The 19,822-nt window shown below is 42.2% G+C and overlaps 2 protein-coding genes across 5 annotated transcripts; both read left to right on the top strand.

Annotated features, from left to right (window-relative positions):
- The first annotated feature begins 114 nt into the window (after window positions 1–114).
- LOC137793005 (cytochrome P450 3A40-like) lies at window positions 115–4,708 on the top strand. Of its 2 annotated transcripts, XM_068588889.1 has the most exons (13): window positions 115–235; window positions 328–421; window positions 911–963; window positions 1,131–1,230; window positions 1,321–1,434; window positions 2,053–2,141; window positions 2,237–2,385; window positions 2,530–2,657; window positions 2,750–2,825; window positions 2,948–3,108; window positions 3,587–3,813; window positions 3,974–4,136; window positions 4,427–4,708. In XM_068588889.1, the coding sequence occupies exons 1-13, from the start codon at window positions 168–170 to the stop codon at window positions 4,514–4,516; spliced, it is 1,512 nt and encodes a 503-aa protein (XP_068444990.1). In that variant the 5' UTR covers window positions 115–167; the 3' UTR covers window positions 4,517–4,708. The 2 variants fall into 2 exon arrangements, with proteins under 2 accessions (XP_068444990.1, XP_068444989.1); XM_068588888.1 differs by having other exon boundaries at window positions 1,131–1,434.
- A 1,569-nt stretch (window positions 4,709–6,277) lies between these two features.
- foxk1 (forkhead box K1) lies at window positions 6,278–19,780 on the top strand. Of its 3 annotated transcripts, none has more exons than XM_068588886.1 (9): window positions 6,278–6,877; window positions 10,429–10,644; window positions 13,598–13,799; window positions 13,938–14,084; window positions 14,536–14,729; window positions 15,010–15,182; window positions 15,283–15,540; window positions 16,896–17,063; window positions 17,684–19,780. In XM_068588886.1, the coding sequence occupies exons 1-9, from the start codon at window positions 6,432–6,434 to the stop codon at window positions 17,902–17,904; spliced, it is 2,025 nt and encodes a 674-aa protein (XP_068444987.1). In that variant the 5' UTR covers window positions 6,278–6,431; the 3' UTR covers window positions 17,905–19,780. The 3 variants fall into 3 exon arrangements, with proteins under 3 accessions (XP_068444987.1, XP_068444986.1, XP_068444988.1); XM_068588885.1 differs by having other exon boundaries at window positions 16,893–17,063; XM_068588887.1 differs by lacking the exon at window positions 6,278–6,877 and adding an exon at window positions 7,465–7,734 and having other exon boundaries at window positions 16,893–17,063.
- The last annotated feature ends 42 nt before the right edge of the window (window positions 19,781–19,822 follow it).

Raw genomic sequence — 19,822 nt, 5'->3', positions numbered from 1 at the left:
CTCTTTCTGTCAATGATTCACATGCCACTGTCCTGCCTGCACGCCATTGGTTCAACTCTCACACACTTCCTCACTCACACGAGATGTAAGCCTGCAGATAAAAACCAGTGGTCAGTCATTATTCGGGGTGTTCGTGGAGCTTGTAGGAAGAGAAAAGACCTGCAGAGATGGGCTTCTTCTATTTCTCCACTGAGACCTGGACCCTTGTGGTGGCTCTCATCACACTGATCTTTGTGTAAGTGTTTGAGGATATTTGTCACATTGCACATGGGACGTGTTTGTGTGTCTGTGTGCTGAAACTTTCTTTTGTTTTGTTTTGTTTTACAGGTATTCCTGCTGGCCACATGGAGTATTCAAGAAGATGGGCATCCCCGGTCCCCGACCAATCCCCTTTTTCGGCACTATGCTGGCATATAAAAAGGTTGGTAAAAAAAAATACTTTTCAGAAGGAGTGCATCCAAGATTTACAGGCTGAGCAAGGAGCAAAGTGGAGGAAAGTTAATGTTGAGCAAGTCTTTCCTGCTCTGAAACGGATGGGTGAAAACAACTCCCCGTTTTTTTAAAACCTTCTCTCCTCAACCTCAAAGTCGATTTATATCATGTAAATAGGTAAATTATGGTAATCCCAGTGAGAGGAGGGCTGTGGGTTTGAAAAAAAAAAAGTGAAATTGTAATATTTCAGTAACTTCGATAGCAATGACGCAGCTTTTTTTTATTTTTTTTTTACGTTTTACTCAAACTTGTTGAAGTAGCCTTTACAACGTCGGATTTCCGTCAAAGCAACATTCCTGTAACCGTCCACGTGCCTGTGGGAGTCGTCATAATCAATAATAAAAATGTTCGTGTTACAAATAGTTCCACCATGTTAAAAGTTCACAATTTATAATCTGTATATTATTCTTGTTCATAGGGATTCGTTAACTTTGACGAAGATTGCTTTAAGAAATATGGAAAAATATGGGGGTAAGTCTGCATGTTGTGTGTGTGTGTGTGTGTGTGTGTGTGTGTGTGTGCGTGTGCGTGTGTGTGTGTGTGTGTGTGTGTGTGTGTGTGTGCATATGTGTGTTTCTGCATGCATCTAAAGTGTCTGGTGTTACTTTATTTTTCTATTCTATTCTGATCTTATTCAGCATTTTTGACGGCCATCAGCCCGTGCTGTGCATCACAGATCCATCAATGATCAAAGCTGTTCTGATAAAGGAGTGCTACTCTCTCTTCACCAACCGCAGAGTAAGCAAACCAACTACACAGCACATTCAGTCACGCGTCGCGGTTGCTCGGACTCTCCTCAACATCGGTATACGTGTTGCTCTGTTGCAGAACTTCCGTCTGAACGGGCAACTGTACGACGCGGTGTCCATCGCTGAGGATGACCAGTGGAAGAGGATCCGCAGCGTCCTCTCGCCTTCCTTCACCTCAGGAAGACTGAAAGAGGTATGCAGCCCCCTGGGCTCTGTACCTCCTCTGAGTTTCAGTTTTCTTTCTTTCTAAATGTTTATTAAGAAGCATACACAAAATGGACATTCATAAGCACGACTTGTTTTTTTTTTTATTTGAAAAGACCTGACAAAAATAACAAAAACTATTGCTATTTGTCTTTTATACTTCTAGGTTGTAAAAAAAAAAAAAAAAAAGTCCACTTTACAAATGTTGTATTAAGGTTTGCTTGTTTTGAACATGGAGAACACAACGGCTTTAACCCGGCTAACACGTGAAAGGGAAGAAAATGACAAAGAATATAAGAAATCATCAGTCAAATAATTTGGAAATTTGGCATCGAAATGTGTGCAGATTTAAATAGGAACAGGTTCCTGTTTGTAAACCATTACTATTACCCTATTACCAGACTTATTGCTTAAGCAAAGCCAATCTTAAAACATTAATAGAAATAAAAATGTAGTGTCGGGTTAGCACTGTTGGAATTGGATTACAGAATATCAGATGAACATAACAGTTTAAACTTCCTCAATCTAACCACAGAGTAGACTTCAGGGGGTTCATATACATATATTTATGTATTTCAGTCAGTTTTTCTGTCTGTCTGCGGCTCAGATGTTTAACATAATGAAGCACCACTCTGCTAACCTGACCAGCTGCATGAAGAAGAAGGCAGAAAAGGATGAGCCCTTAGAGCTGAAAGAGTAAGGACACGTCATCCCAATAATTTAAACCTGTGCCAGATGATGTATAAAGTTAAGTCTTTTTTAAGTCTCTGATGTGTGTGTTTGCCCTTTAGGTTCTTTGGACCCTACAGTATGGATGTAGTCACCAGCACGGCCTTCAGTGTCGACATAGACTCTCTCAACAACCCCTCAGACCCTTTTGTCACTAACATAAAGAAGATGCTGAAGTTTGACCTTTTTAATCCGCTCTTCCTCCTTGTTGGTACAGAAATCCTTTCATAAAATGCAGTTATTTATTATTTTGTCTTTCCAAACCAAAAATATCTGGGTTGTGAATATTTACAGTCCACTGTCTGCCCTTAACTGTCTGTCCTTAATACATGTGTTGCTTTCTGTTTCATTCCAGCTCTCTTCCCCTTTACGGGTCCAATTTTGGAGAAGATGGAGTTTTCCTTCTTCCCTTCGTCCGTCACAGACTTCTTTTACGCTGCACTGCAGAAGATCAAGTCTAACCGTCTAGACAGCCAGCAAAAGGTCTGACTGTCTGTGCATGTGCATCCACATCTCTTTGCATCAGCAGATTCAGAAATACAATCACAGCTACTCTCATATTTGTTTACTTCTAGAGTCGAGTGGATTTCCTTCAGTTGATGATTGACTCCCAAAAAAACAATGACCTCAGTAAAGAGGAAGCAAATAAAGGTGACACACACAAACACACACACACACACACACACACACACACACACAGCCATGTATAGTATCTTACACATATAAACACAACTAAACACTATTCTGAATTCATCTCCTTGCTATCTCGCCAGGTTTAAACGATCATGAGATCCTTTCTCAAGCAATGATTTTCCTCTTTGCTGGCTACGAAACAACCAGCAGCTCTCTCACTTTCTTGGCTTACAATCTGGCGAGAAACCCTCATGTCATGGAACAGCTGCAGAAGGAGATCGACTCCAGCTTCCCGAACAAGGTGCGGTGGGAGTGAAAAGAGGACAGACAGCATTTGAGGAAGGCCTCAGGAAGGCCTCAAATTAAAACGCCGTTCATTATATGTTGGCCCCTTTGGGGCATCTGTGGTTCAATTCAGTTTATTTCGCGTAACCCAAAATCCCAAATACAAATTTGACTCGGAGGGCTTTATGGTCTGTACACATAGACGTTCCTGCCCTGGACCTCACATCTGATTTAAAAAAAACTCCCCTAAATAAAGATAGTAGGGAAAAAAGTGAAGCAACCTTCAGGAGAGCAACAGAGGAGGATCCCTCTGCCCGGACGGACAGAAGCAAGAGATGTCACGTGTACAGAAAGAACAACGTAACAGAGTTACAGCACATTCAATGACAAACCCATAGATGTATAGATATATAATCACCAAATAAAGTGCTTGTTTACGCACCCAACAGGCACAGAGCAACATGCGTCACGTTCATGTGTGTCTGTGTTCTTAGGGTCCTGTTGAATACCAGGCTCTGATGCAGATGGAGTATCTCGACAGCGTCATCAACGAGTCTCTCCGATTGTACCCCATTGCCCCACGTCTGGAGCGCGTGGCCAAGGCGACTGTGGAGATAAATGGCGTCGTGATTCCAAAAGGTATGATTGTCATGATACCCACATGGCCGCTGCACCGGGATCCTAACCTGTGGCCCGAGCCCGAGGCGTTCAAACCTGAGAGGTAAGGATTCGTGTCTTTTTTTAGATTTTACCAAAACTGCAGCAGAAAGGACCTGAGCTCTTGAATCATTTCTGTTATTGATGCATTGTTTTGTGTGTGTGTGTGTGTGTGTGTGTGTGTGTGTGTGTGTGTGTGTGTGTGTGTGTGTGTGCATCCTCAGGTTCAGCAAGGACAACAAGGAGACTATTGACCCCTACACGTACATGCCTTTCGGAGCAGGACCAAGGAACTGCATTGGGATGCGATTCGCTCTGGTGATGATGAAGCTGGCGTTGGTGGAGATCCTGCAGAGTTTCAGCTTTTCTGTGTGTAAGGAGACTGAGGTGAGAGCACACTGGTTGTTGTTTTTTTCATGGTGAATGAATAATCCTCATTTATGGCATATGTGTATTGCTGTCCACATTTTATTTAATGATATAATCTGATCGGGTTATATAATGCCAAAGATAGCCAATCATGACTGTTGCAAAGGTCGGTCTGTTTAAAGATCAGAGGCCTTGCGTGTGTTGTTTTACCCTTTGCGATACTGCCAGCTGTTTGTATGTGTCATATTTTGTTGATTGTGTTGATTTTGTTCACAAATATTTTCTCTTCACATGTAATTTCCTGTCAGATCCCTTTGGAGTTGGACATCCAGGGCCTGCTGATGCCAAAACGACCAATCAAACTTAAGCTGGTGTCACGTTCTGAATCCTCAAACTAATCAAAATAAAGAAAATCAACAAGATAAAGGATTATAAACATTGACATTTTAAGCACAGTAGCTTAATAGTACTGTTTGTATCAGTTAGTTCTCTTTTGTTCCCATTAAAGCATTTACTAATATCCATCTCATATTCTAAACTAAGTGATTTTGTCAAAACTGTGTTAACAATAAAGTTAGGGTTTTCCTCATGAGCATTGTCATTCTTATATGCACAATGCAACTTACCTGGGCTACAATAAATGTACGAGGGAAATTTCTATCCCAATAAGACACATATGAGGTCAGGTGAAATGACAAAATAACACAAAACATCTACGCAACAGCACCACCCACTATTGTGATGTTGCGTAATCATGCAGTTAAATCAACATTTGTCTGATAACACATGCTTTACGAAAGGAAGTACTAATGTTTATTGCAGGCTGACAGACTTTCATTATAGTAAGCACGTGTTTGTGTATTTCTTTCCACCTGCTGTTGAATATAGGACAAAAATTTAAAAAAAAAGAAGTTTATTAAAGTATCAGGCAGTGAGTTAATATTTAACGAAATATTTCACTAATAGAGTGCATTAAGTGGCCTACTGTGACTATGTTATAATGACGGCGTCTCTGCATGTTTTATATCACAACAGCGCACTCGTGTGGATGCTCTGTTGTCATTCTGAATTCATTGTTCCTGTTTCTTCACAGATCCACTATCCGCGTTTTTCCACCATCTTGTTCTTTCCATGTTTATAAACAGAGGGCAGAGATTAAAAAAAAAGAAGAAAAAAAAGAGAAAAAAAAACTGAGGTGCAAACCAACGACAACACATGTTCTTGGGGATTGAGGAACATTTCACATGTCATCTGCTGAACATAATTGAAATATTGTGACACTACACCAGACCTGTCAATTAAATGCACCATTTATTTTAGGAATATTGGTGAAGCGAACCAAAGTGTATGATACAATAACAACATCATGACCTGTATGTAATCCCTCTTGGTGTATTTTCAGTGTATTTTCATAAAATGTATTTTTTTATTATTTTTATGTTTTTGTTTTATCCACGGAACCATTTGCTCCGATTTAGATTAATTCGAAATCTGCAATCCAGGAAAGGCACGTAAGACTGTGGTGAATTTGCAGTTCTGAATAATACCACATAAAATAAATGTCGAGTTACTACAGAACTTAACCTCCAATTTCCTGGTGTGACGACAATAACCGCAGCCTATCGGCAGAGGTGCACAGATGTTGCGTTCAGGACACCGAGCCTGCACCCATGATCACAATGATTTATTTCAATGTTAGTTTGCCGTGCCAGTAGGCTGTTTCTATTTCTGATGTCAACAAAATTAGTGCCTTTATTGCGGCCTGACATTGATGTTCTCCAAATGTAACTGAACATGAATTTTATCTAATTTATCATATTTAATGTATTATTATATATGTCTATTTTCTTCTTCTTTTTAAATCCCGATTTATTCTACTATTTTCTTTTCGATGGCGTTTTTAAATAGTGTTCTTACGTGGTTGTTTGACAACAGTTGCAGTGTTTAAAAAATTATGTGCAAAATAATCTTCTTCATACCAAGGCTTAGAAATTGGCAAACATAATTTATGGATTGCATCCAATAAACAATTTGAAGAATTTATTTCAGTTTCCTCAGAAGCATTGCACCGTTTGACTCTCGAGGTTTTCCAAGGGTCCCTGAACGCAGCACCAGTCCCGTTCCAAGCAGCGACTCCAGTCCCGTTCTTGCACCGACTGGGACTCCATGTTGTTCTGAGAGCCACGGAGAGAGCAAGTGCCCTGGCCGAAAACTCTCACGTTGCAACTTTGTGTGTGCGAGAAGTAAAGTGTGTGTGTGTGTGTGAGAGTGTGTGTGTGTGCGCGTGTGAGTGTGTTGACCCTCCGAAAGAAGATGGCAGACTACCGGGAAGACACCGGAGCTCGAGCCCTGCTTGCTTTGCAGTCGGCACCATGCAGTCCCGTGCGCGTCGCGGTGACCTCGCACTCCTATCACCAGCCCTCGCTCTCCCTCTTGGGTCCTTCGATGATGGAAGCCCGCGCCGACGGAGGGATTTTCCCCATGCGCCTCGCGTGTCCTCCGTCGCAGGCCCTGGCCAGACTCGAGGGCCGGGACTTTGAGTTCGTGATGCGCCAGAGGACGGTCACCATAGGCCGGAACTCGTCCCACGGCTCCGTGGACATCAACATGGGCCACTCGAGCTTCATCTCCAGGCGACACCTGCAGATCACCTACGACGAGACGAGCGGGTTCTCCCTCCGGTGTTTGGGCAAGAACGGCGTGTTCGTTGACGGGGTGTTCCAGCGGAGAGGCGCGCCGCCGCTGTCGCTGCCCAGAGAGTGAGTTGCAAGTCAGTTAGCATGGCCGCTAACCGACGGGCTGAGTGCGGTCACACGGCGCGTGGCTGCATAAACTTTAATGTTCAATTTAAACGGTTGACCTCCTGTTGGTGAAACCGCTCCGGAGCCGGTGGTGTCATGACGTGTTTTGTATCCCCTTTAAAGTCCCGTCCCCCCCTTTTTTTTGTGGACGCCGGTTGGCTGAATCACATTTTAAAACTAAATCCATAACATTGTACAATGTTTGCGCATGCTACTTTCCACGTTTGTAACGTTCTCCGTATCAAAACGTCCAAACTGACAGACACATTCTGACAGGGACACGAAGTTTGCCATGACACCCCAATGAGAGCAGTTTGATTTGGTTTGATCGGGTTTAGCGTCGGTTAAAGTGAACTTTAACCTGGGTTTGGAGAGGGAAGCTGTAACATAATACGCTAACATGTGTTCCCCTGAGCTGTTTTATTATTATTATTATTATTGCCATCTGTCGGGGGAGCCTCTCCAGGTGACCTTTGACCCAACGGAATTAACCTCGCGAGTTAGCTGGTCTTAGCCGTTAGCAAACGTAGCTTAATTTGGCCTCGCGGCATGTACAAACTCGTGAACTATTGTTGAAAATGGTGAGGTGACGTGTTGCACATCGCCAGTGTTGTTATATTGTGGCAGACCTGGATTTTCTAAAATGTCCGAACATTTGGTTCATCTCGTCTGGAGGTAAAAGTCGTGTCTCTCAGTTTTTGGACGACAACGTCGGCTCAAAGTAAAGCTGCTCGCCGACCTCTCGCCGTCATGTCAACATTTTATGTAAACAAACGCACCCCCGACGCCTCAGTTCACGAGCCTCGGGAGCAATGGTGCGTTTGTTTTTGTATTGAAACTTGAAATGCCTTTTGTTTTTGTTATCCAGGAAGTATCCGGTGTTTGAATATGGTTTCACTGTTTCTGTTGTTGCAACACTGTCCAGGCAACACATTTTCCCTTCACTGGTTTGTTTATTACAATCTCAAACTGAAAGCTTTGACTTTGTGTGTGTGTGTGTGTGTGTGTGTGTGTGTGTGTGTGTGTGTGTGTGTGTGTGTGTGTGTGTGTGTGTGTGTGTGTGTGTGTGTGCGTGCGTGTGTGTGTCAATCACGGAAAGGGTAGGGGTGGGGGGGTGAAGGTCTTCTCTTATTGGCTGTCGGGACTGTTTAGGGGCGTGGTTAGCATTGTACCGGAAATGCAGGCTAAAATGACATCCTCATTGCTGGAGCACATGGAGTAAACACAAGACTCAAACCGAGGCCATATCCAACACAGCCATGTCCACAAGTGTTGCACTGGTCCTGGTGCCTGTCTCAGGATTACAAAGATAAATGGACTGTGTTGAGTTCAGTCTAAACCCTCTTCACATTTAAAAGAGGGTGATTAATTAGTTGTTTTAGTTATTATTGTATATTTATTGTAGTTATACATTATTATTATTTTACAACTTTGAAACACATTTGGATTAATTGGGACACTGCTGAGCAGAAAGATACTTTAATATCAGCAAATGTCTTCAGATTGTTTGGAGAAAAAAAATACAACACATTACAAAACAGTTGCTTGTAGTTGCAACCTCATCTCAGTTTTTTGCATTTTGTTGCAATTTTTTTTCCTCTTACCTTCTCAAGCCTTTAGTAGCTAAGCATTTACACATCTGACTATAATATTGGACATGATGTGTTTCGGGGTCAGCATGATCACAAAGAGGCTTAATTGTGGTCCAATTAAAGGTTCTCTATATGACATTCACTACATTTATATCGCACTAAACAAGTAGTGGAGTCCTGAGCGGAGAATGATGTCTCATTTCCTCCGCATGTGTGCTCCAAGCTTCTCTGTGCTGTGTTTATGTAGCTGTCTTGAGTGCATGCTAATGCATTTTCGTCTCTGTTTGTGTTTCCCACTGGCTAGCCATGGCCACCGCTCTGCACTGGGCTCATACGGTGTATACCACTGATAATTAATAATAATAACTAATAATCTAATTCCCCCGCCCTTTCTAAGTTTAAGACCATTAGCTCTGTCAGCCCTGTTGTCATTGTTTGCACTTTTCGTTCTGTTAGCTCCATTAGCTGCTCGTCGCTGTCGTAACCATCGCCATGTTGAGAGCCGTGTGGATACAACTAATAGATTTGCTTTGAAATCCATAAAGACCTCCTTTTAAACTCTTGAACCTCTTTCCACTCTGTCTCTCACATGCTCTATAGCTCAAACCCTGTTCAAAATATCATGTGAGTTTTTTGAACAGTGGCTTTCTCTTTACATCTGGGACTGTTGGAGGAACTCAGCAAAAATTGTTCCCTGCACATTTTCTTCATTCTCAGCTGTGGGACCCTGAAGCTCCTTCAGAGTTGCCACAAGTCTTTGTCCTCTATCACTAGAGCTCTTCTTGCATGGACAGCCACTTGTTGAGCAGGGCCTGCTCGAGGCAGAGACAGCTGTGAGCAAAATGTACATGGGTCCAGTATTGGATTAAGCAGCTGCGATTTTACAGAAGACAAATTATAGAGAAACGATGGAACACACAGACTGGTTTAACTGTCTGAGACTGCTTACAAAATCGTTTGTAGTCCTGTGTGGATACTTTTTCCCCTTTGTTCGTCTCTGCAGGGAGGTCTTAGCCTGAGCTCAGCACCCCTAGAATTAGTTGGGATTCAGTTTATTGCTTAAAGACACAAATTATCATATTTGGGCAGATACGATGGTTGCACAAAGACTTAAATTCAGTGAATATGCAACCTTGCTGCCTGAACCTGCTAGGAAACATTAAAACTACTTACATGAGTTATTATACGGTTCCACTGTGAAACATTCACGCAATCCCTCACACATATAATTATTTTCAGGTTTTCTTTGTTTAGGCTTGAACTAACTTGGGCCTGACTGATCCTTGCTTTTGTTGAGGCAGTTGTCCAGACCTGCTTATAGAAGGCGAAATGCTGGTTAACGGATGTTGTGTCAAGTCTACACCAGACTAGTTCTTTGTCCACAAAAGGGGTTGGCTCAAGACATTGTTTATATTAAAAACAAGACTCAGTAGTTAAGGGTAAATTGTCATCGCTTAATGACATGGTTTCATATTTCTAAATATAACACAAGCTTCTTGTCACGTATGGCAGATTTGTGATCGACTGTGTATAATTCAAACTTATTAAAACGTGATTTGAAGTTCATACTTGACTTTGGAAACAATTGGCATTGTACTGTAAATGTTCAAATTTATATTTCTTTCTTAAGCACATTAAGACAAAGAAGTTTGAGTTTTAAGACAATAAATCTGTAAAGTGCTAAGAAAATTACGAATTTGTCACATGTGCACATTGTCAACTGGGCAAACTCCATCTGCTGAGCCAAGTCATGTGATTTTAATTGAAAGCGTCAGAAAAGTCACTTTAGTTTAGAATCAATATGTTAAACGCTTAGCTGTCCAGCATTGTATGCGAGAGAATGCACTAATCAAACTTTGTCTTTTCTTCTGTCCTGTGGCTTCCACGACCCTTCCCTCCCGCCGCCCTGCCCTCTAGGTGTGTGTTTCGTTTTCCCAGTACAGTCATCAAGATCCAGTTCATGTCACTCCTGCAGCCGGAGGAGCACAGAGACAGGGAGCAGCCTTCTCGTCCCCCTCTGCCACTTCTGCCCCGCATGTCCCCCCTCGAAATAAGCATTCCCACGATGCAGCAGCATGAAGAGCACATCAGGGCGTTTGGCTCGCCGCTGTCCTCGCCCACAGGCACCATCAGGTAAGAGGAGCACACAGAAACACACAATCGTATGAACCCCAACAGGTTTACGTGGATAAATGCAAACACAGCATGTTATCAAGTGTACACACTTAATAAATATAGACCAGGTTTGGCAGGAGCAACCACTGTTTTATTTTTGTTCTTTGTTGAAAGTATTTGGAAGCTGTTTCTCTTTAACTTTTCAGTTCATTATGATGACTGTTTGAGCTCAGTGCAAAGCTTTAATGTATTTTTTGATTGAGTCTTCAGTTTAAATTGATATTAGTTGTTACAATAAATCAATAATTGAATTAGTCTCCTGACAGAAAATTAATTGGCAACTATTTAGATGAATGATAAATTGCAGTTTTATAAAAAAAAAAATAATCTTGAAACACTCCCTGATTGCACCTTCTTCATTTTGAGGATTTTCTGAATTTTCTCTTTCATTATGAAGTATTAAACTGACGGTTTGATGGCTTCACCCTGGGATTGGGAAATCTAAATCAGCAAGCAATTAATGTACTAAATAACTAAGCAGATTAAGGTGCAATGAGAATAATTATTTATTGCATAATACGTATTAAATCATCCTGCTTAGATTTGCCCTATCAATCAAACATCAGTATATTCCATTTGTACTGCTTGACTGAAAATCTATTTAAGAAAACAGCGTTTTATAACTCAATTGTGTCTTTTGCCTGTGGGTATGATAGGTTATACATGAAGTGTTTTAGGTCTAGCACAGTACACCAGTGGTTTACTTTCTTGCTTCGTCTTGGGTCTGTCCATGTTTATTCATGTGTAAGCACTTGTAAACGTGAGGCTTTGGTTATTTGTTTATGTCCATTTGTGACCGAAAGGCCTGCAATGTTTTTCCCAACCACATACACTATCAGCTCATTTTCACTGATAATCTCCTTTCTGGTTGAAGGAGTATCCCTCAGCTGTTGCAGTGTTTCTGTCACGGTTGAAACCTGCGCTCTTAATAAGCCGTGATGGCACATGTTTGAAAATCACTGCTCTATAAATGTATACAGCATGTGCTACCGGCCACCGTGGTGCTGCCGATGGCGCCCTCTGGTGGCCCATAATGCTCTCTGCATCACACGTCCCCACCAATGTCGGCTTGTGGGCGCCTGCCTTATATGGAATGGCTGCAGCTTCGAGGCGTGTGATTGGCTATCGGGCAGATTGTTTTGCCTGTAGGCCATTTTTCCGTCCATTCGCGGTTTCCTTTTCAGAGCCCCCACTCAGCCCTCGGCTCCTGTTCTCTCACACGTGGACAAACACACAACACACAACACACTCACACAGAGTAAAGACGCTTGCTCAGACATCTCTCCACCACTTTGGCTGTGGCCTCTTTCCGCTGTGGCCTCTTTCCACCTCCCTCAACAGTATCCACATACAGTGCGTGCAACATGACGAGGAGTATAGTAAAATCACATGCCTCCACTTAAACGCCAATGGTGTCTCTTCACGGGGTGGTAGGAGTCACATTTCCTGTTTGGCAACAGAAATGAACTGTATACAATAACATTCTTCTGCCCCGGCCAGCGTGAGGGCACACATGACTATTAAGGAAGTTTAAAGATGTAGATTCGCAGACACAATCCATGTTTTAAACAGGGCTGCACATTTAATCAACATTGTCAGAGTCAAATGCTTGCAATTTTTCAAATCGTAGGAGGCAAATATTGTGTCAAAAATACAATTTTGTATTACTTCTTGTGGCAGAGATGTCCTGGACTACACGTCATGGTCCACCGACTGCAGACATTTAGCCATTTGGATGAAATGAGTGATGAAAAATAATCATTCAATTCAATATTGTCAATCATCTAATTGTATTTTGCGTTTTTTTCCAAATCGTTCACATCTCATTTTAATACTTAAGATGAACTTGAGCAACATTAGAAGTTTCTTGTCGTCCTCATTCATTTCTCAAAGCTGAGATTAAAAATGGACTTGCAAAACAGAGCCTGCAGCCTAGTTTTCCCAGCCAAGAAATACAAACATATTCTGTGTGTGTGTGTGTGTGTGTGTGTGTGTGTGTGTGTGTGTGTGTGTGTCTGCGTGTGTGTCTGCGTGTGTGTGTGTGTCTGCGTGTGTGTCTGCGTGTGTGTGTGTGCGCGTTTCTATCTCTGTATCTTCGGCCCTCTGTTGCCAAAGGCAAATCAAAGCACACTGACTATCCGAGAAACCAGTGTTTACTTTACTAACAGAAGCAGGTGTGTGTTGTAGTTGTGTGTGGTTTCCCTTGTGTTTTGTCTCAACAGCACCAGATAACGCCGAGTTAATAATTAACATGCTTTTGAGTATTTTGCTCATTTGCTGTGTGTGTGATGTGTTAACACTTTGTCTGTTAAGAACGACCACAATCTGAGACGTTATCATTTTTCCAGATGTAGCTTGTGTGTGTGTGTGTGTGTGTGTGTGTGTGTGTGTGTGTGTGTGTGTGTGTGTGTGTGTGTGTGTGTGTGTGTGTGTGTGTGTGTGTGTGTGTGTGTGTGTCTGTCAATTTGTCATCATATCAAGAAAAAAAAAGAAATATTCAAAATACACTTTAATTGTGGTATTTTGAATTGGCACTTGATTTTTCAAGTTTAAATACAATTAACATGTAATAGAAGAAAAACAGACATTCTATGTGGATTCTTATTTATCTATTTATTGTTTTTATCCCATTAAGATTTACTGAAAATAGTAAATAGTGTACATGCTCACTGTTTTTATTTTCTTTATTGCAGAGTGCAGTGTTGTCCTCATTTTATAAACATTTGGTCATCTTCCACAACTGTTTATTAAGGATTTTAGGAATTGTGTGTTGTCACAAAAGGATCCGTTAATCTCTTTATTACATTGTCCTCTGTTTTTCCATGTTTGTGGACATAAATGCTTGTTTGTATCCATCCAAAGGTCTTCTCTAGAGAGACTCTGTTGACAGACCGCTCTCTCTCTCCTCCAGTGTGTCGAACTCCTGTCCGGCGAGTCCACGAGGGGCGGGATCATCGGGGTATCATCGCTATGGACGCAACGTGACCTCTGACCTCCAGTTAGCAGCTGAATATGCCTCCAAGGCTGTTTCCGAGCAGAGACGAAGCATTGTCGAGCAGAGAGGCGGGGGGAGCGAGCCGCGGGGGGAGTCGGCCGGTGGAGACAGCCCCAAGGTGAAGGCCCAGTAACATCAGAAGAAGTTACCTAAATACGTCATTCAGAATACAAACTTAGCTTTCGAAAGGGGGTTTCTTGTGACAATATGGGCTTGACACTTTGTGGATATTAATACTTGTGCCTGGTTTGTCTAGGATGAGTCCAAGCCACCTTATTCCTACGCACAGCTAATCGTCCAGGCCATCTCTTCTGCCGCGGACAAACAGCTGACTCTCTCCGGGATCTACGCCCATATCACAAAACACTACCCCTACTATCGCACCGCAGATAAGGGCTGGCAGGTAGGCTCTTTCTGTCGTAAACTGAGCAGGTAACGGCGTACACCATCGTTGGCCATGACAATCCAAACTTCACAGCAACACATTATCGGACAACTTCCTGAGTAAAGTTGCCGTACGGTGAAATCCGAAGACTTACCAACAGTTCTGTAGCTACAGCAACTTTCAGTGATTTCAGAAAAAGGTGTCCTGAAATGAGTCATGTTTAAGCTTTTCTTTGTTATGGCGCCGCAGCACGAGCTCCGAGCACGTTTGTGCTCAGTGTAAAGTTCATTGCACTATTCTCCAGAGGGCTTACAAGCAGAACGTACTGTGAATAACAAGCAGACAATGAGTGTAACAGAAGAAAGTCAAGCAACGCGCATATTATAATTATAGAGAAACTGTGAGAAATTCTCTCTAATTTACAGTTGTGTGACGCTGACAAAACCCTTTTATTTTTGCCTCCCTGCAGAACTCAATCAGACACAACCTGTCTCTCAATCGCTACTTCCTCAAAGTGGCCCGTTCTCAGGATGAGCCCGGGAAAGGGAGTTTTTGGCGTGTGGATTCTGCTTCTGAGAGCAAGTTGGTGGAGCAAGCCTTCAGGAAAAGAAGGCAGAGAGGGGTGGCTTGCTTTAGGACGCCATTCGGACCTCTCTCTTCGAGGTAAGTTGGTCCGCTGAGGCCTTCAGCTGCATGGGGCAGACACACACTCAGACACATGCTCAGTCGCTTCTGTTTCTGTTAATCCCTTCTCCTTTCTCTCTGCTCCTTGCTATCATTTGATTGGATAGAACAAAGTAAGTCTTAATTCCTAGGTTTACATATTCAGCAGAAGGTCGGGGAGCTCTGTATGTTAAAAGAGGTCTTTTGATGTATTAAATGATTGCTTTGGTCTTCCTCCTTTTGCTTCTGTCTCTCTTGTCCCTTTTCCGTCTTTTCTCAGGAGTGCTCCTGCCTCCCCAACCCACCAGGGACTTCTTTCTCCTCCGTCTAGCGGGCTGCAGACTCCTGAATGTCTGAGCAGGGAGGGCTCTCCTATCCCCCACGACCACCACGAGCAGCTGGCTCACAAACTGGCGTCCGTACCCGAGTATAGGTATTCTCAGAGTGCCCCAGGTGAGCGTTCACAACAAACAAACAAAAAAAGACCCGCATGTGAAGGCGTTTACATCTAGAACAGGTGAAATGATGTGTGTGTGTGTGTGTCTCTGCGTAGGGTCTCCAGTCAGTGGTCAGCATGTCATCATGGCTGCCCCCGCTCACCCGATAGTCCTGCCCTCAGGCCAGGGGAAAGCCTTTGCTTTCGTTCCAAGTGGCGGCGGCCAAATCCAGCCCATCCACATGCTCCAGGGCCCCACTCAGTCCTCCATCACCATGGTGCGGGTGGTTACCAGCGCCCCTCCGACTTCCAACCCTCCCAATGGGTACAGCGCTCCCTCTGTTGGAGGAACAGAGGGCAACACTGAGCTCAGAGGTACAGCCACGGGAATCTCTTTGAAGTCGTGTGCATCATGTGACGCATTGATCCCTAATCATTGAATACGTTCATCTTTTTAACTATTTTAAGCTGTTGTGGGATTGACGACCGCTTTCTGCAGTCGTGTGAAGACATTGCTCATGAATTTAATGTCAATTTTTTTAAAGGTTTCAGGTCATTGTATGTTTTTCGTCTGCGTTTAGGGACACTAGCAAACTTACTGACCGGATGCCTGTCTGTTTCATAATTGTGACAATTTGTTTAAGAACTGTTAATAATAGATCCAAGCCGGGGCTTCTCAGCCCAGATTAAACTATAGATCAATGAGGACCTGACCATGTGACCAGTTTATTGCATGAGCATATATTTTCTTGTGTTTGAATGCTACTAGTATGCTTGAGCATGGCCAAATACCTATTAACAACTAGTTGTCAGTGACTCGAGCTGGTTATCTCTCAGAAAAAACTAAGGATGCCATTCTCAAAGTTAAGTTTGCACACAAAAAAGACACCAGTGTGTTCATTCTGTTACTCTTTGGATCAGTTTCTCTGCCTCACACAATGCAATGTCCTGGATGGACCTAAATGTTTGAATACGCCTCATCCAGGCCATCAGTATTTAGACGGGTAACTTTTTGGTACAAACTGAAATCACAAACTCATTCTCTTATGAAAAACAACTGCAGCGTAGAGCTTTACGGGAAGCAGTATGTAACTAAAAGTCCAAAATCTCTGTGCACAGCTACGTTTACGTCCATTATTATTATTAAAGAGGGCAAATCTTTGCTCAGTCCAAACAGCGATTGCACCCTGGGACTTCCAGTTGCAAAGGGGTGTGATGCGAAAACATTTTTACAGTAACACTATAATAGTTTCAGAGAATCTGATGATGCCGAAGACCTCCGAGACACTTTTGAATGTATTACTGTCACCTGCTCGCTCAGTATGTATTAGGCGTCACCGCTGCACTGAATCCAAACCAGATCAAATGTCTAATTTATAACCGCTGTGACCAAAACAGGGGCTGAAACATCCACTTTTAGTTTAACGGTTGTAATCTACAACTCTGACACGTGTGTACTCGCGTTATGGAGACTGTGAGGTGGTGAATTTAACCCGTTTTGTAGAAATGAAGTTGTATATTTACTTTAATAATCACGTTTTTTCGCGACAGCAGCATTTATAGAGGCAAATAAACGTGAGAGGCATTATCATAGGAGACGATTCAACAGCTACACATTGTGTTCGTCGAGCTCGGAGACAAAGGCCTTTTGTTTACGATGCTTTTTCCGTGTTTTGATTGTGTGTTTGTGTTTCCGTGTTTTGATTGTGCGTTCGTGTTTCCGTCAGAAGCCCAGCTGAACAGAGAGCGAGTGATCCAGACTGTGGACAGTGCAGTGCAGGGCGGCGATGGGCGAAACCTGGCCCTGGGTTTACATCAACTTCCTGTTCGTCCTGTTACTCAGAACGGCAAACACGCCACTGCTGTTGCCACAGCAACCAGTCTCGCCAATGCATCCGGTAAGATTTGTTTTCACCGATCGACGCCTCACATCGACCGCTCGGATGATTAATATAGACTGTTTTCGCTTAAAAAAGATGGGTGTTGGGGAAAATGTAATAGTATAGGATGCCGGAAAACAATATTATAAATTTGTTTTTATTTTGGGCTATACAAAATAAATTGATTTGAAGGTGAAAAACATCAGTAAGTCAAAGTATAATATAAAAAAATCTTTGTCACAGTCTAGAATGTCTAAAAAAAAAGAAGTCATAAACATGTATTAAGTATGTTAAAATAGTTATGAAAAGGTTATCGTATAGACGATGAAAGTATGTGGGGAAAAAAGTCACAAAATGTAAAAAAAGAAGGAATAGTACGCCATACAAAAATCACAGTACATTGTCAAAATAAGTCATAATGTACTTTTTAACAAATGCACATCATAAAATGTCAGTGTAGTATTTCACAACATAAAGACAAAGTAGAAGTATATATACTGTAATTAAAAAAGTCATAGTATGGCAAAAAAAAAAATGTAATTGCATTGAACTTACCTGTAAAACTGAGATCAAGTAAACACAAATAAAAGATGGGGATTAAGTTATCCAGACACTTACTCTACTTTATTTTCTTTTAGGCATGAGTAGTCCTCTCCAGATCTTGGCTGCCCAGGCCTCCAGCTCCCCTCCCGTGCTGGTGAGTCGACAGCCCAGCGCAGAAACTTTAGCCGAGCCGCAGGCCAAGCGGCCAAAGATGGAGGACGAGGGTGGGACTGAGTCCGTTCAGCATCAAGTCACGCCCGCTCAGCAGCCCGTCATCGTTGCGATGACGTCACAAACCCACGACCCCAGGAAGTAAAACCCAGGGCCTCTCACCAGGTACCCAATGGACAGCCTCCCTCACGGTCCCCTAACTGCTTTGCCTTTTTATATTCATTTGATATGACTGCAGCCGCCACGGCCAAACACATAAAATGAAAATGTACAGGCAGCCTCTCTCGACAGAAGGGAATTCAATTGTAAGGAACATTTTTTTTTTTTTTTTTGGTCAAAAATATATTAAAACTTTTCAAATACATTCTGTATTCAAAGCAAGTAAATCTTTCAGGACTTTTTCAGCTTTACATTCTTTTTAATGTAATCCATTACTCACTGACAACACAAGTAAGGATATTAAGCTTATAAGAGCATTATGCATATTACAATCATTTCAGCACTACTTTTTACGACGTGAATGTTGGATAATATCGCAGATACAACCTTTCCTCTGATGGATGAGATGCATCAGTTACTGTCACTCCCAGGCCAAAGAACTCCTGCACTTATTTAGTCCATTGCCTGATTTTCAAACCAGGGAATGCGTGTTCAGAGATTTGAAAATGGCCGGTATTTATAGAAGAAACTGTGACGATCAGAGTTTGATATATTGTGTATGCAGACCACTGATGGGGTGTGGGAGACTGTTAAGAATATGATTGTACTCTTCATAAGGCCACTTTTACTGAAAAGGTCTCACTTATATAAAAAAGAAAGGTATTTATATTAGGCCCGGAGTGTGAGGTGTCTATCCTTCTTGCCTTCTCTGTAAAGCACAAACGGAAAGAAATGGAGTTTTTGCTTTTTTGGAAAAATAGACGGGAGGAAATCCAGGAACGACAAACAAGGACTTTGCAGTTTTTGCTTCACTTCGTCAGTGAAGCTCCTCAGATTGGAGATGATCTGTGCGATTGGACAGCAGACAAGGGTATAACAAGGACAGGAAAAATAAGAGGCAACTATTTGGAGTTGATTGAAGTGGAGCTAACCTAATGTAGACAAACTGATTGTTTTAATTTGTTTTCAGTAGTGGTGAAAGGAGAAATGGAACAGCCTGTACGTACAGTTTTGTGTTAGCACAGAAAAGCATTATTGTAATAATCCTTAAAGCCTTAACTATTTCTACATTTTTGTCATTTTTATTTTAACCTTTTAGAGAAAGCTTTACCTTTTTTAGATACTTAACACAGCGCTTCTTTAACAGAACATGATCGGCAACACTACGACGTTGACAGTTATGTTGCATCAGTTTTATCAGGGGAAGGAGGCGGGACCAACACATGACCACAGATTTCAACAGCAGCTCTTGTCTTGTTTTCTTTTTCTGTATGGTACTTCTGACATTTTCTACTGGACTCTTTTGCTTTCAATTTCCCTTAAAAAATAAAAACAAGAACCTTTCTCCCAATCTACCTCTCCTCAGCGAGCAGTTTCTCTCTTTGCAGTCTCTACCGAGGCATTAAGCGTTTAGCAATTCCTGTCACAGACACTGCCCTCATTAGATATTCTTCAGCACTTTCTCCTCCACCACACCTCCTCCTCTCCCTCCTCTAATCTTTCATTCTCACTCTGCCTTTAGCTTTTCTGAATGTCCTCGCACGGGCCTCATTTTTAGCTGGCAATCAGGCCCAATTTGCGAAAGATTTCAGTGATTGTTGTTGCACAGTAGAAAAATAAAAACAAAAAAAAAGATGCGTAATGATTGTATGCTGCTCTATCTGCTAAACGACAAAGCTATTTAGAAGGTATTTTTTCTGATTTTTGGAGAAAAGAAAAAATATTTTGCTATATGTAAAAACAGCTGTTGTCAATACGTAAACATTCTGGAAATAGAGAAGTATATGTATTTTTAAATGTTCCTGTTTTTGTGATTTGTTAAAATGTGTAGCACAAATTAAAATTCCTCATTGACTTACGGATTTCCTCGTCTTTCTCTTCTGTGACCGGGCGGCGGCCATGTT

The sequence above is a fragment of the Clinocottus analis genome, unplaced genomic scaffold, assembly GCF_023055335.1.
Source record: "Clinocottus analis isolate CAN_PGR_092001 unplaced genomic scaffold, fCliAna1.0.p SCAF_22, whole genome shotgun sequence".
NCBI classification, from domain to species: Eukaryota; Metazoa; Chordata; class Actinopteri; order Perciformes; family Cottidae; genus Clinocottus; species Clinocottus analis.
Note: the sequence above shows the minus strand (reverse complement) of the source record. Positions and strands in the feature narration are given on the sequence as shown.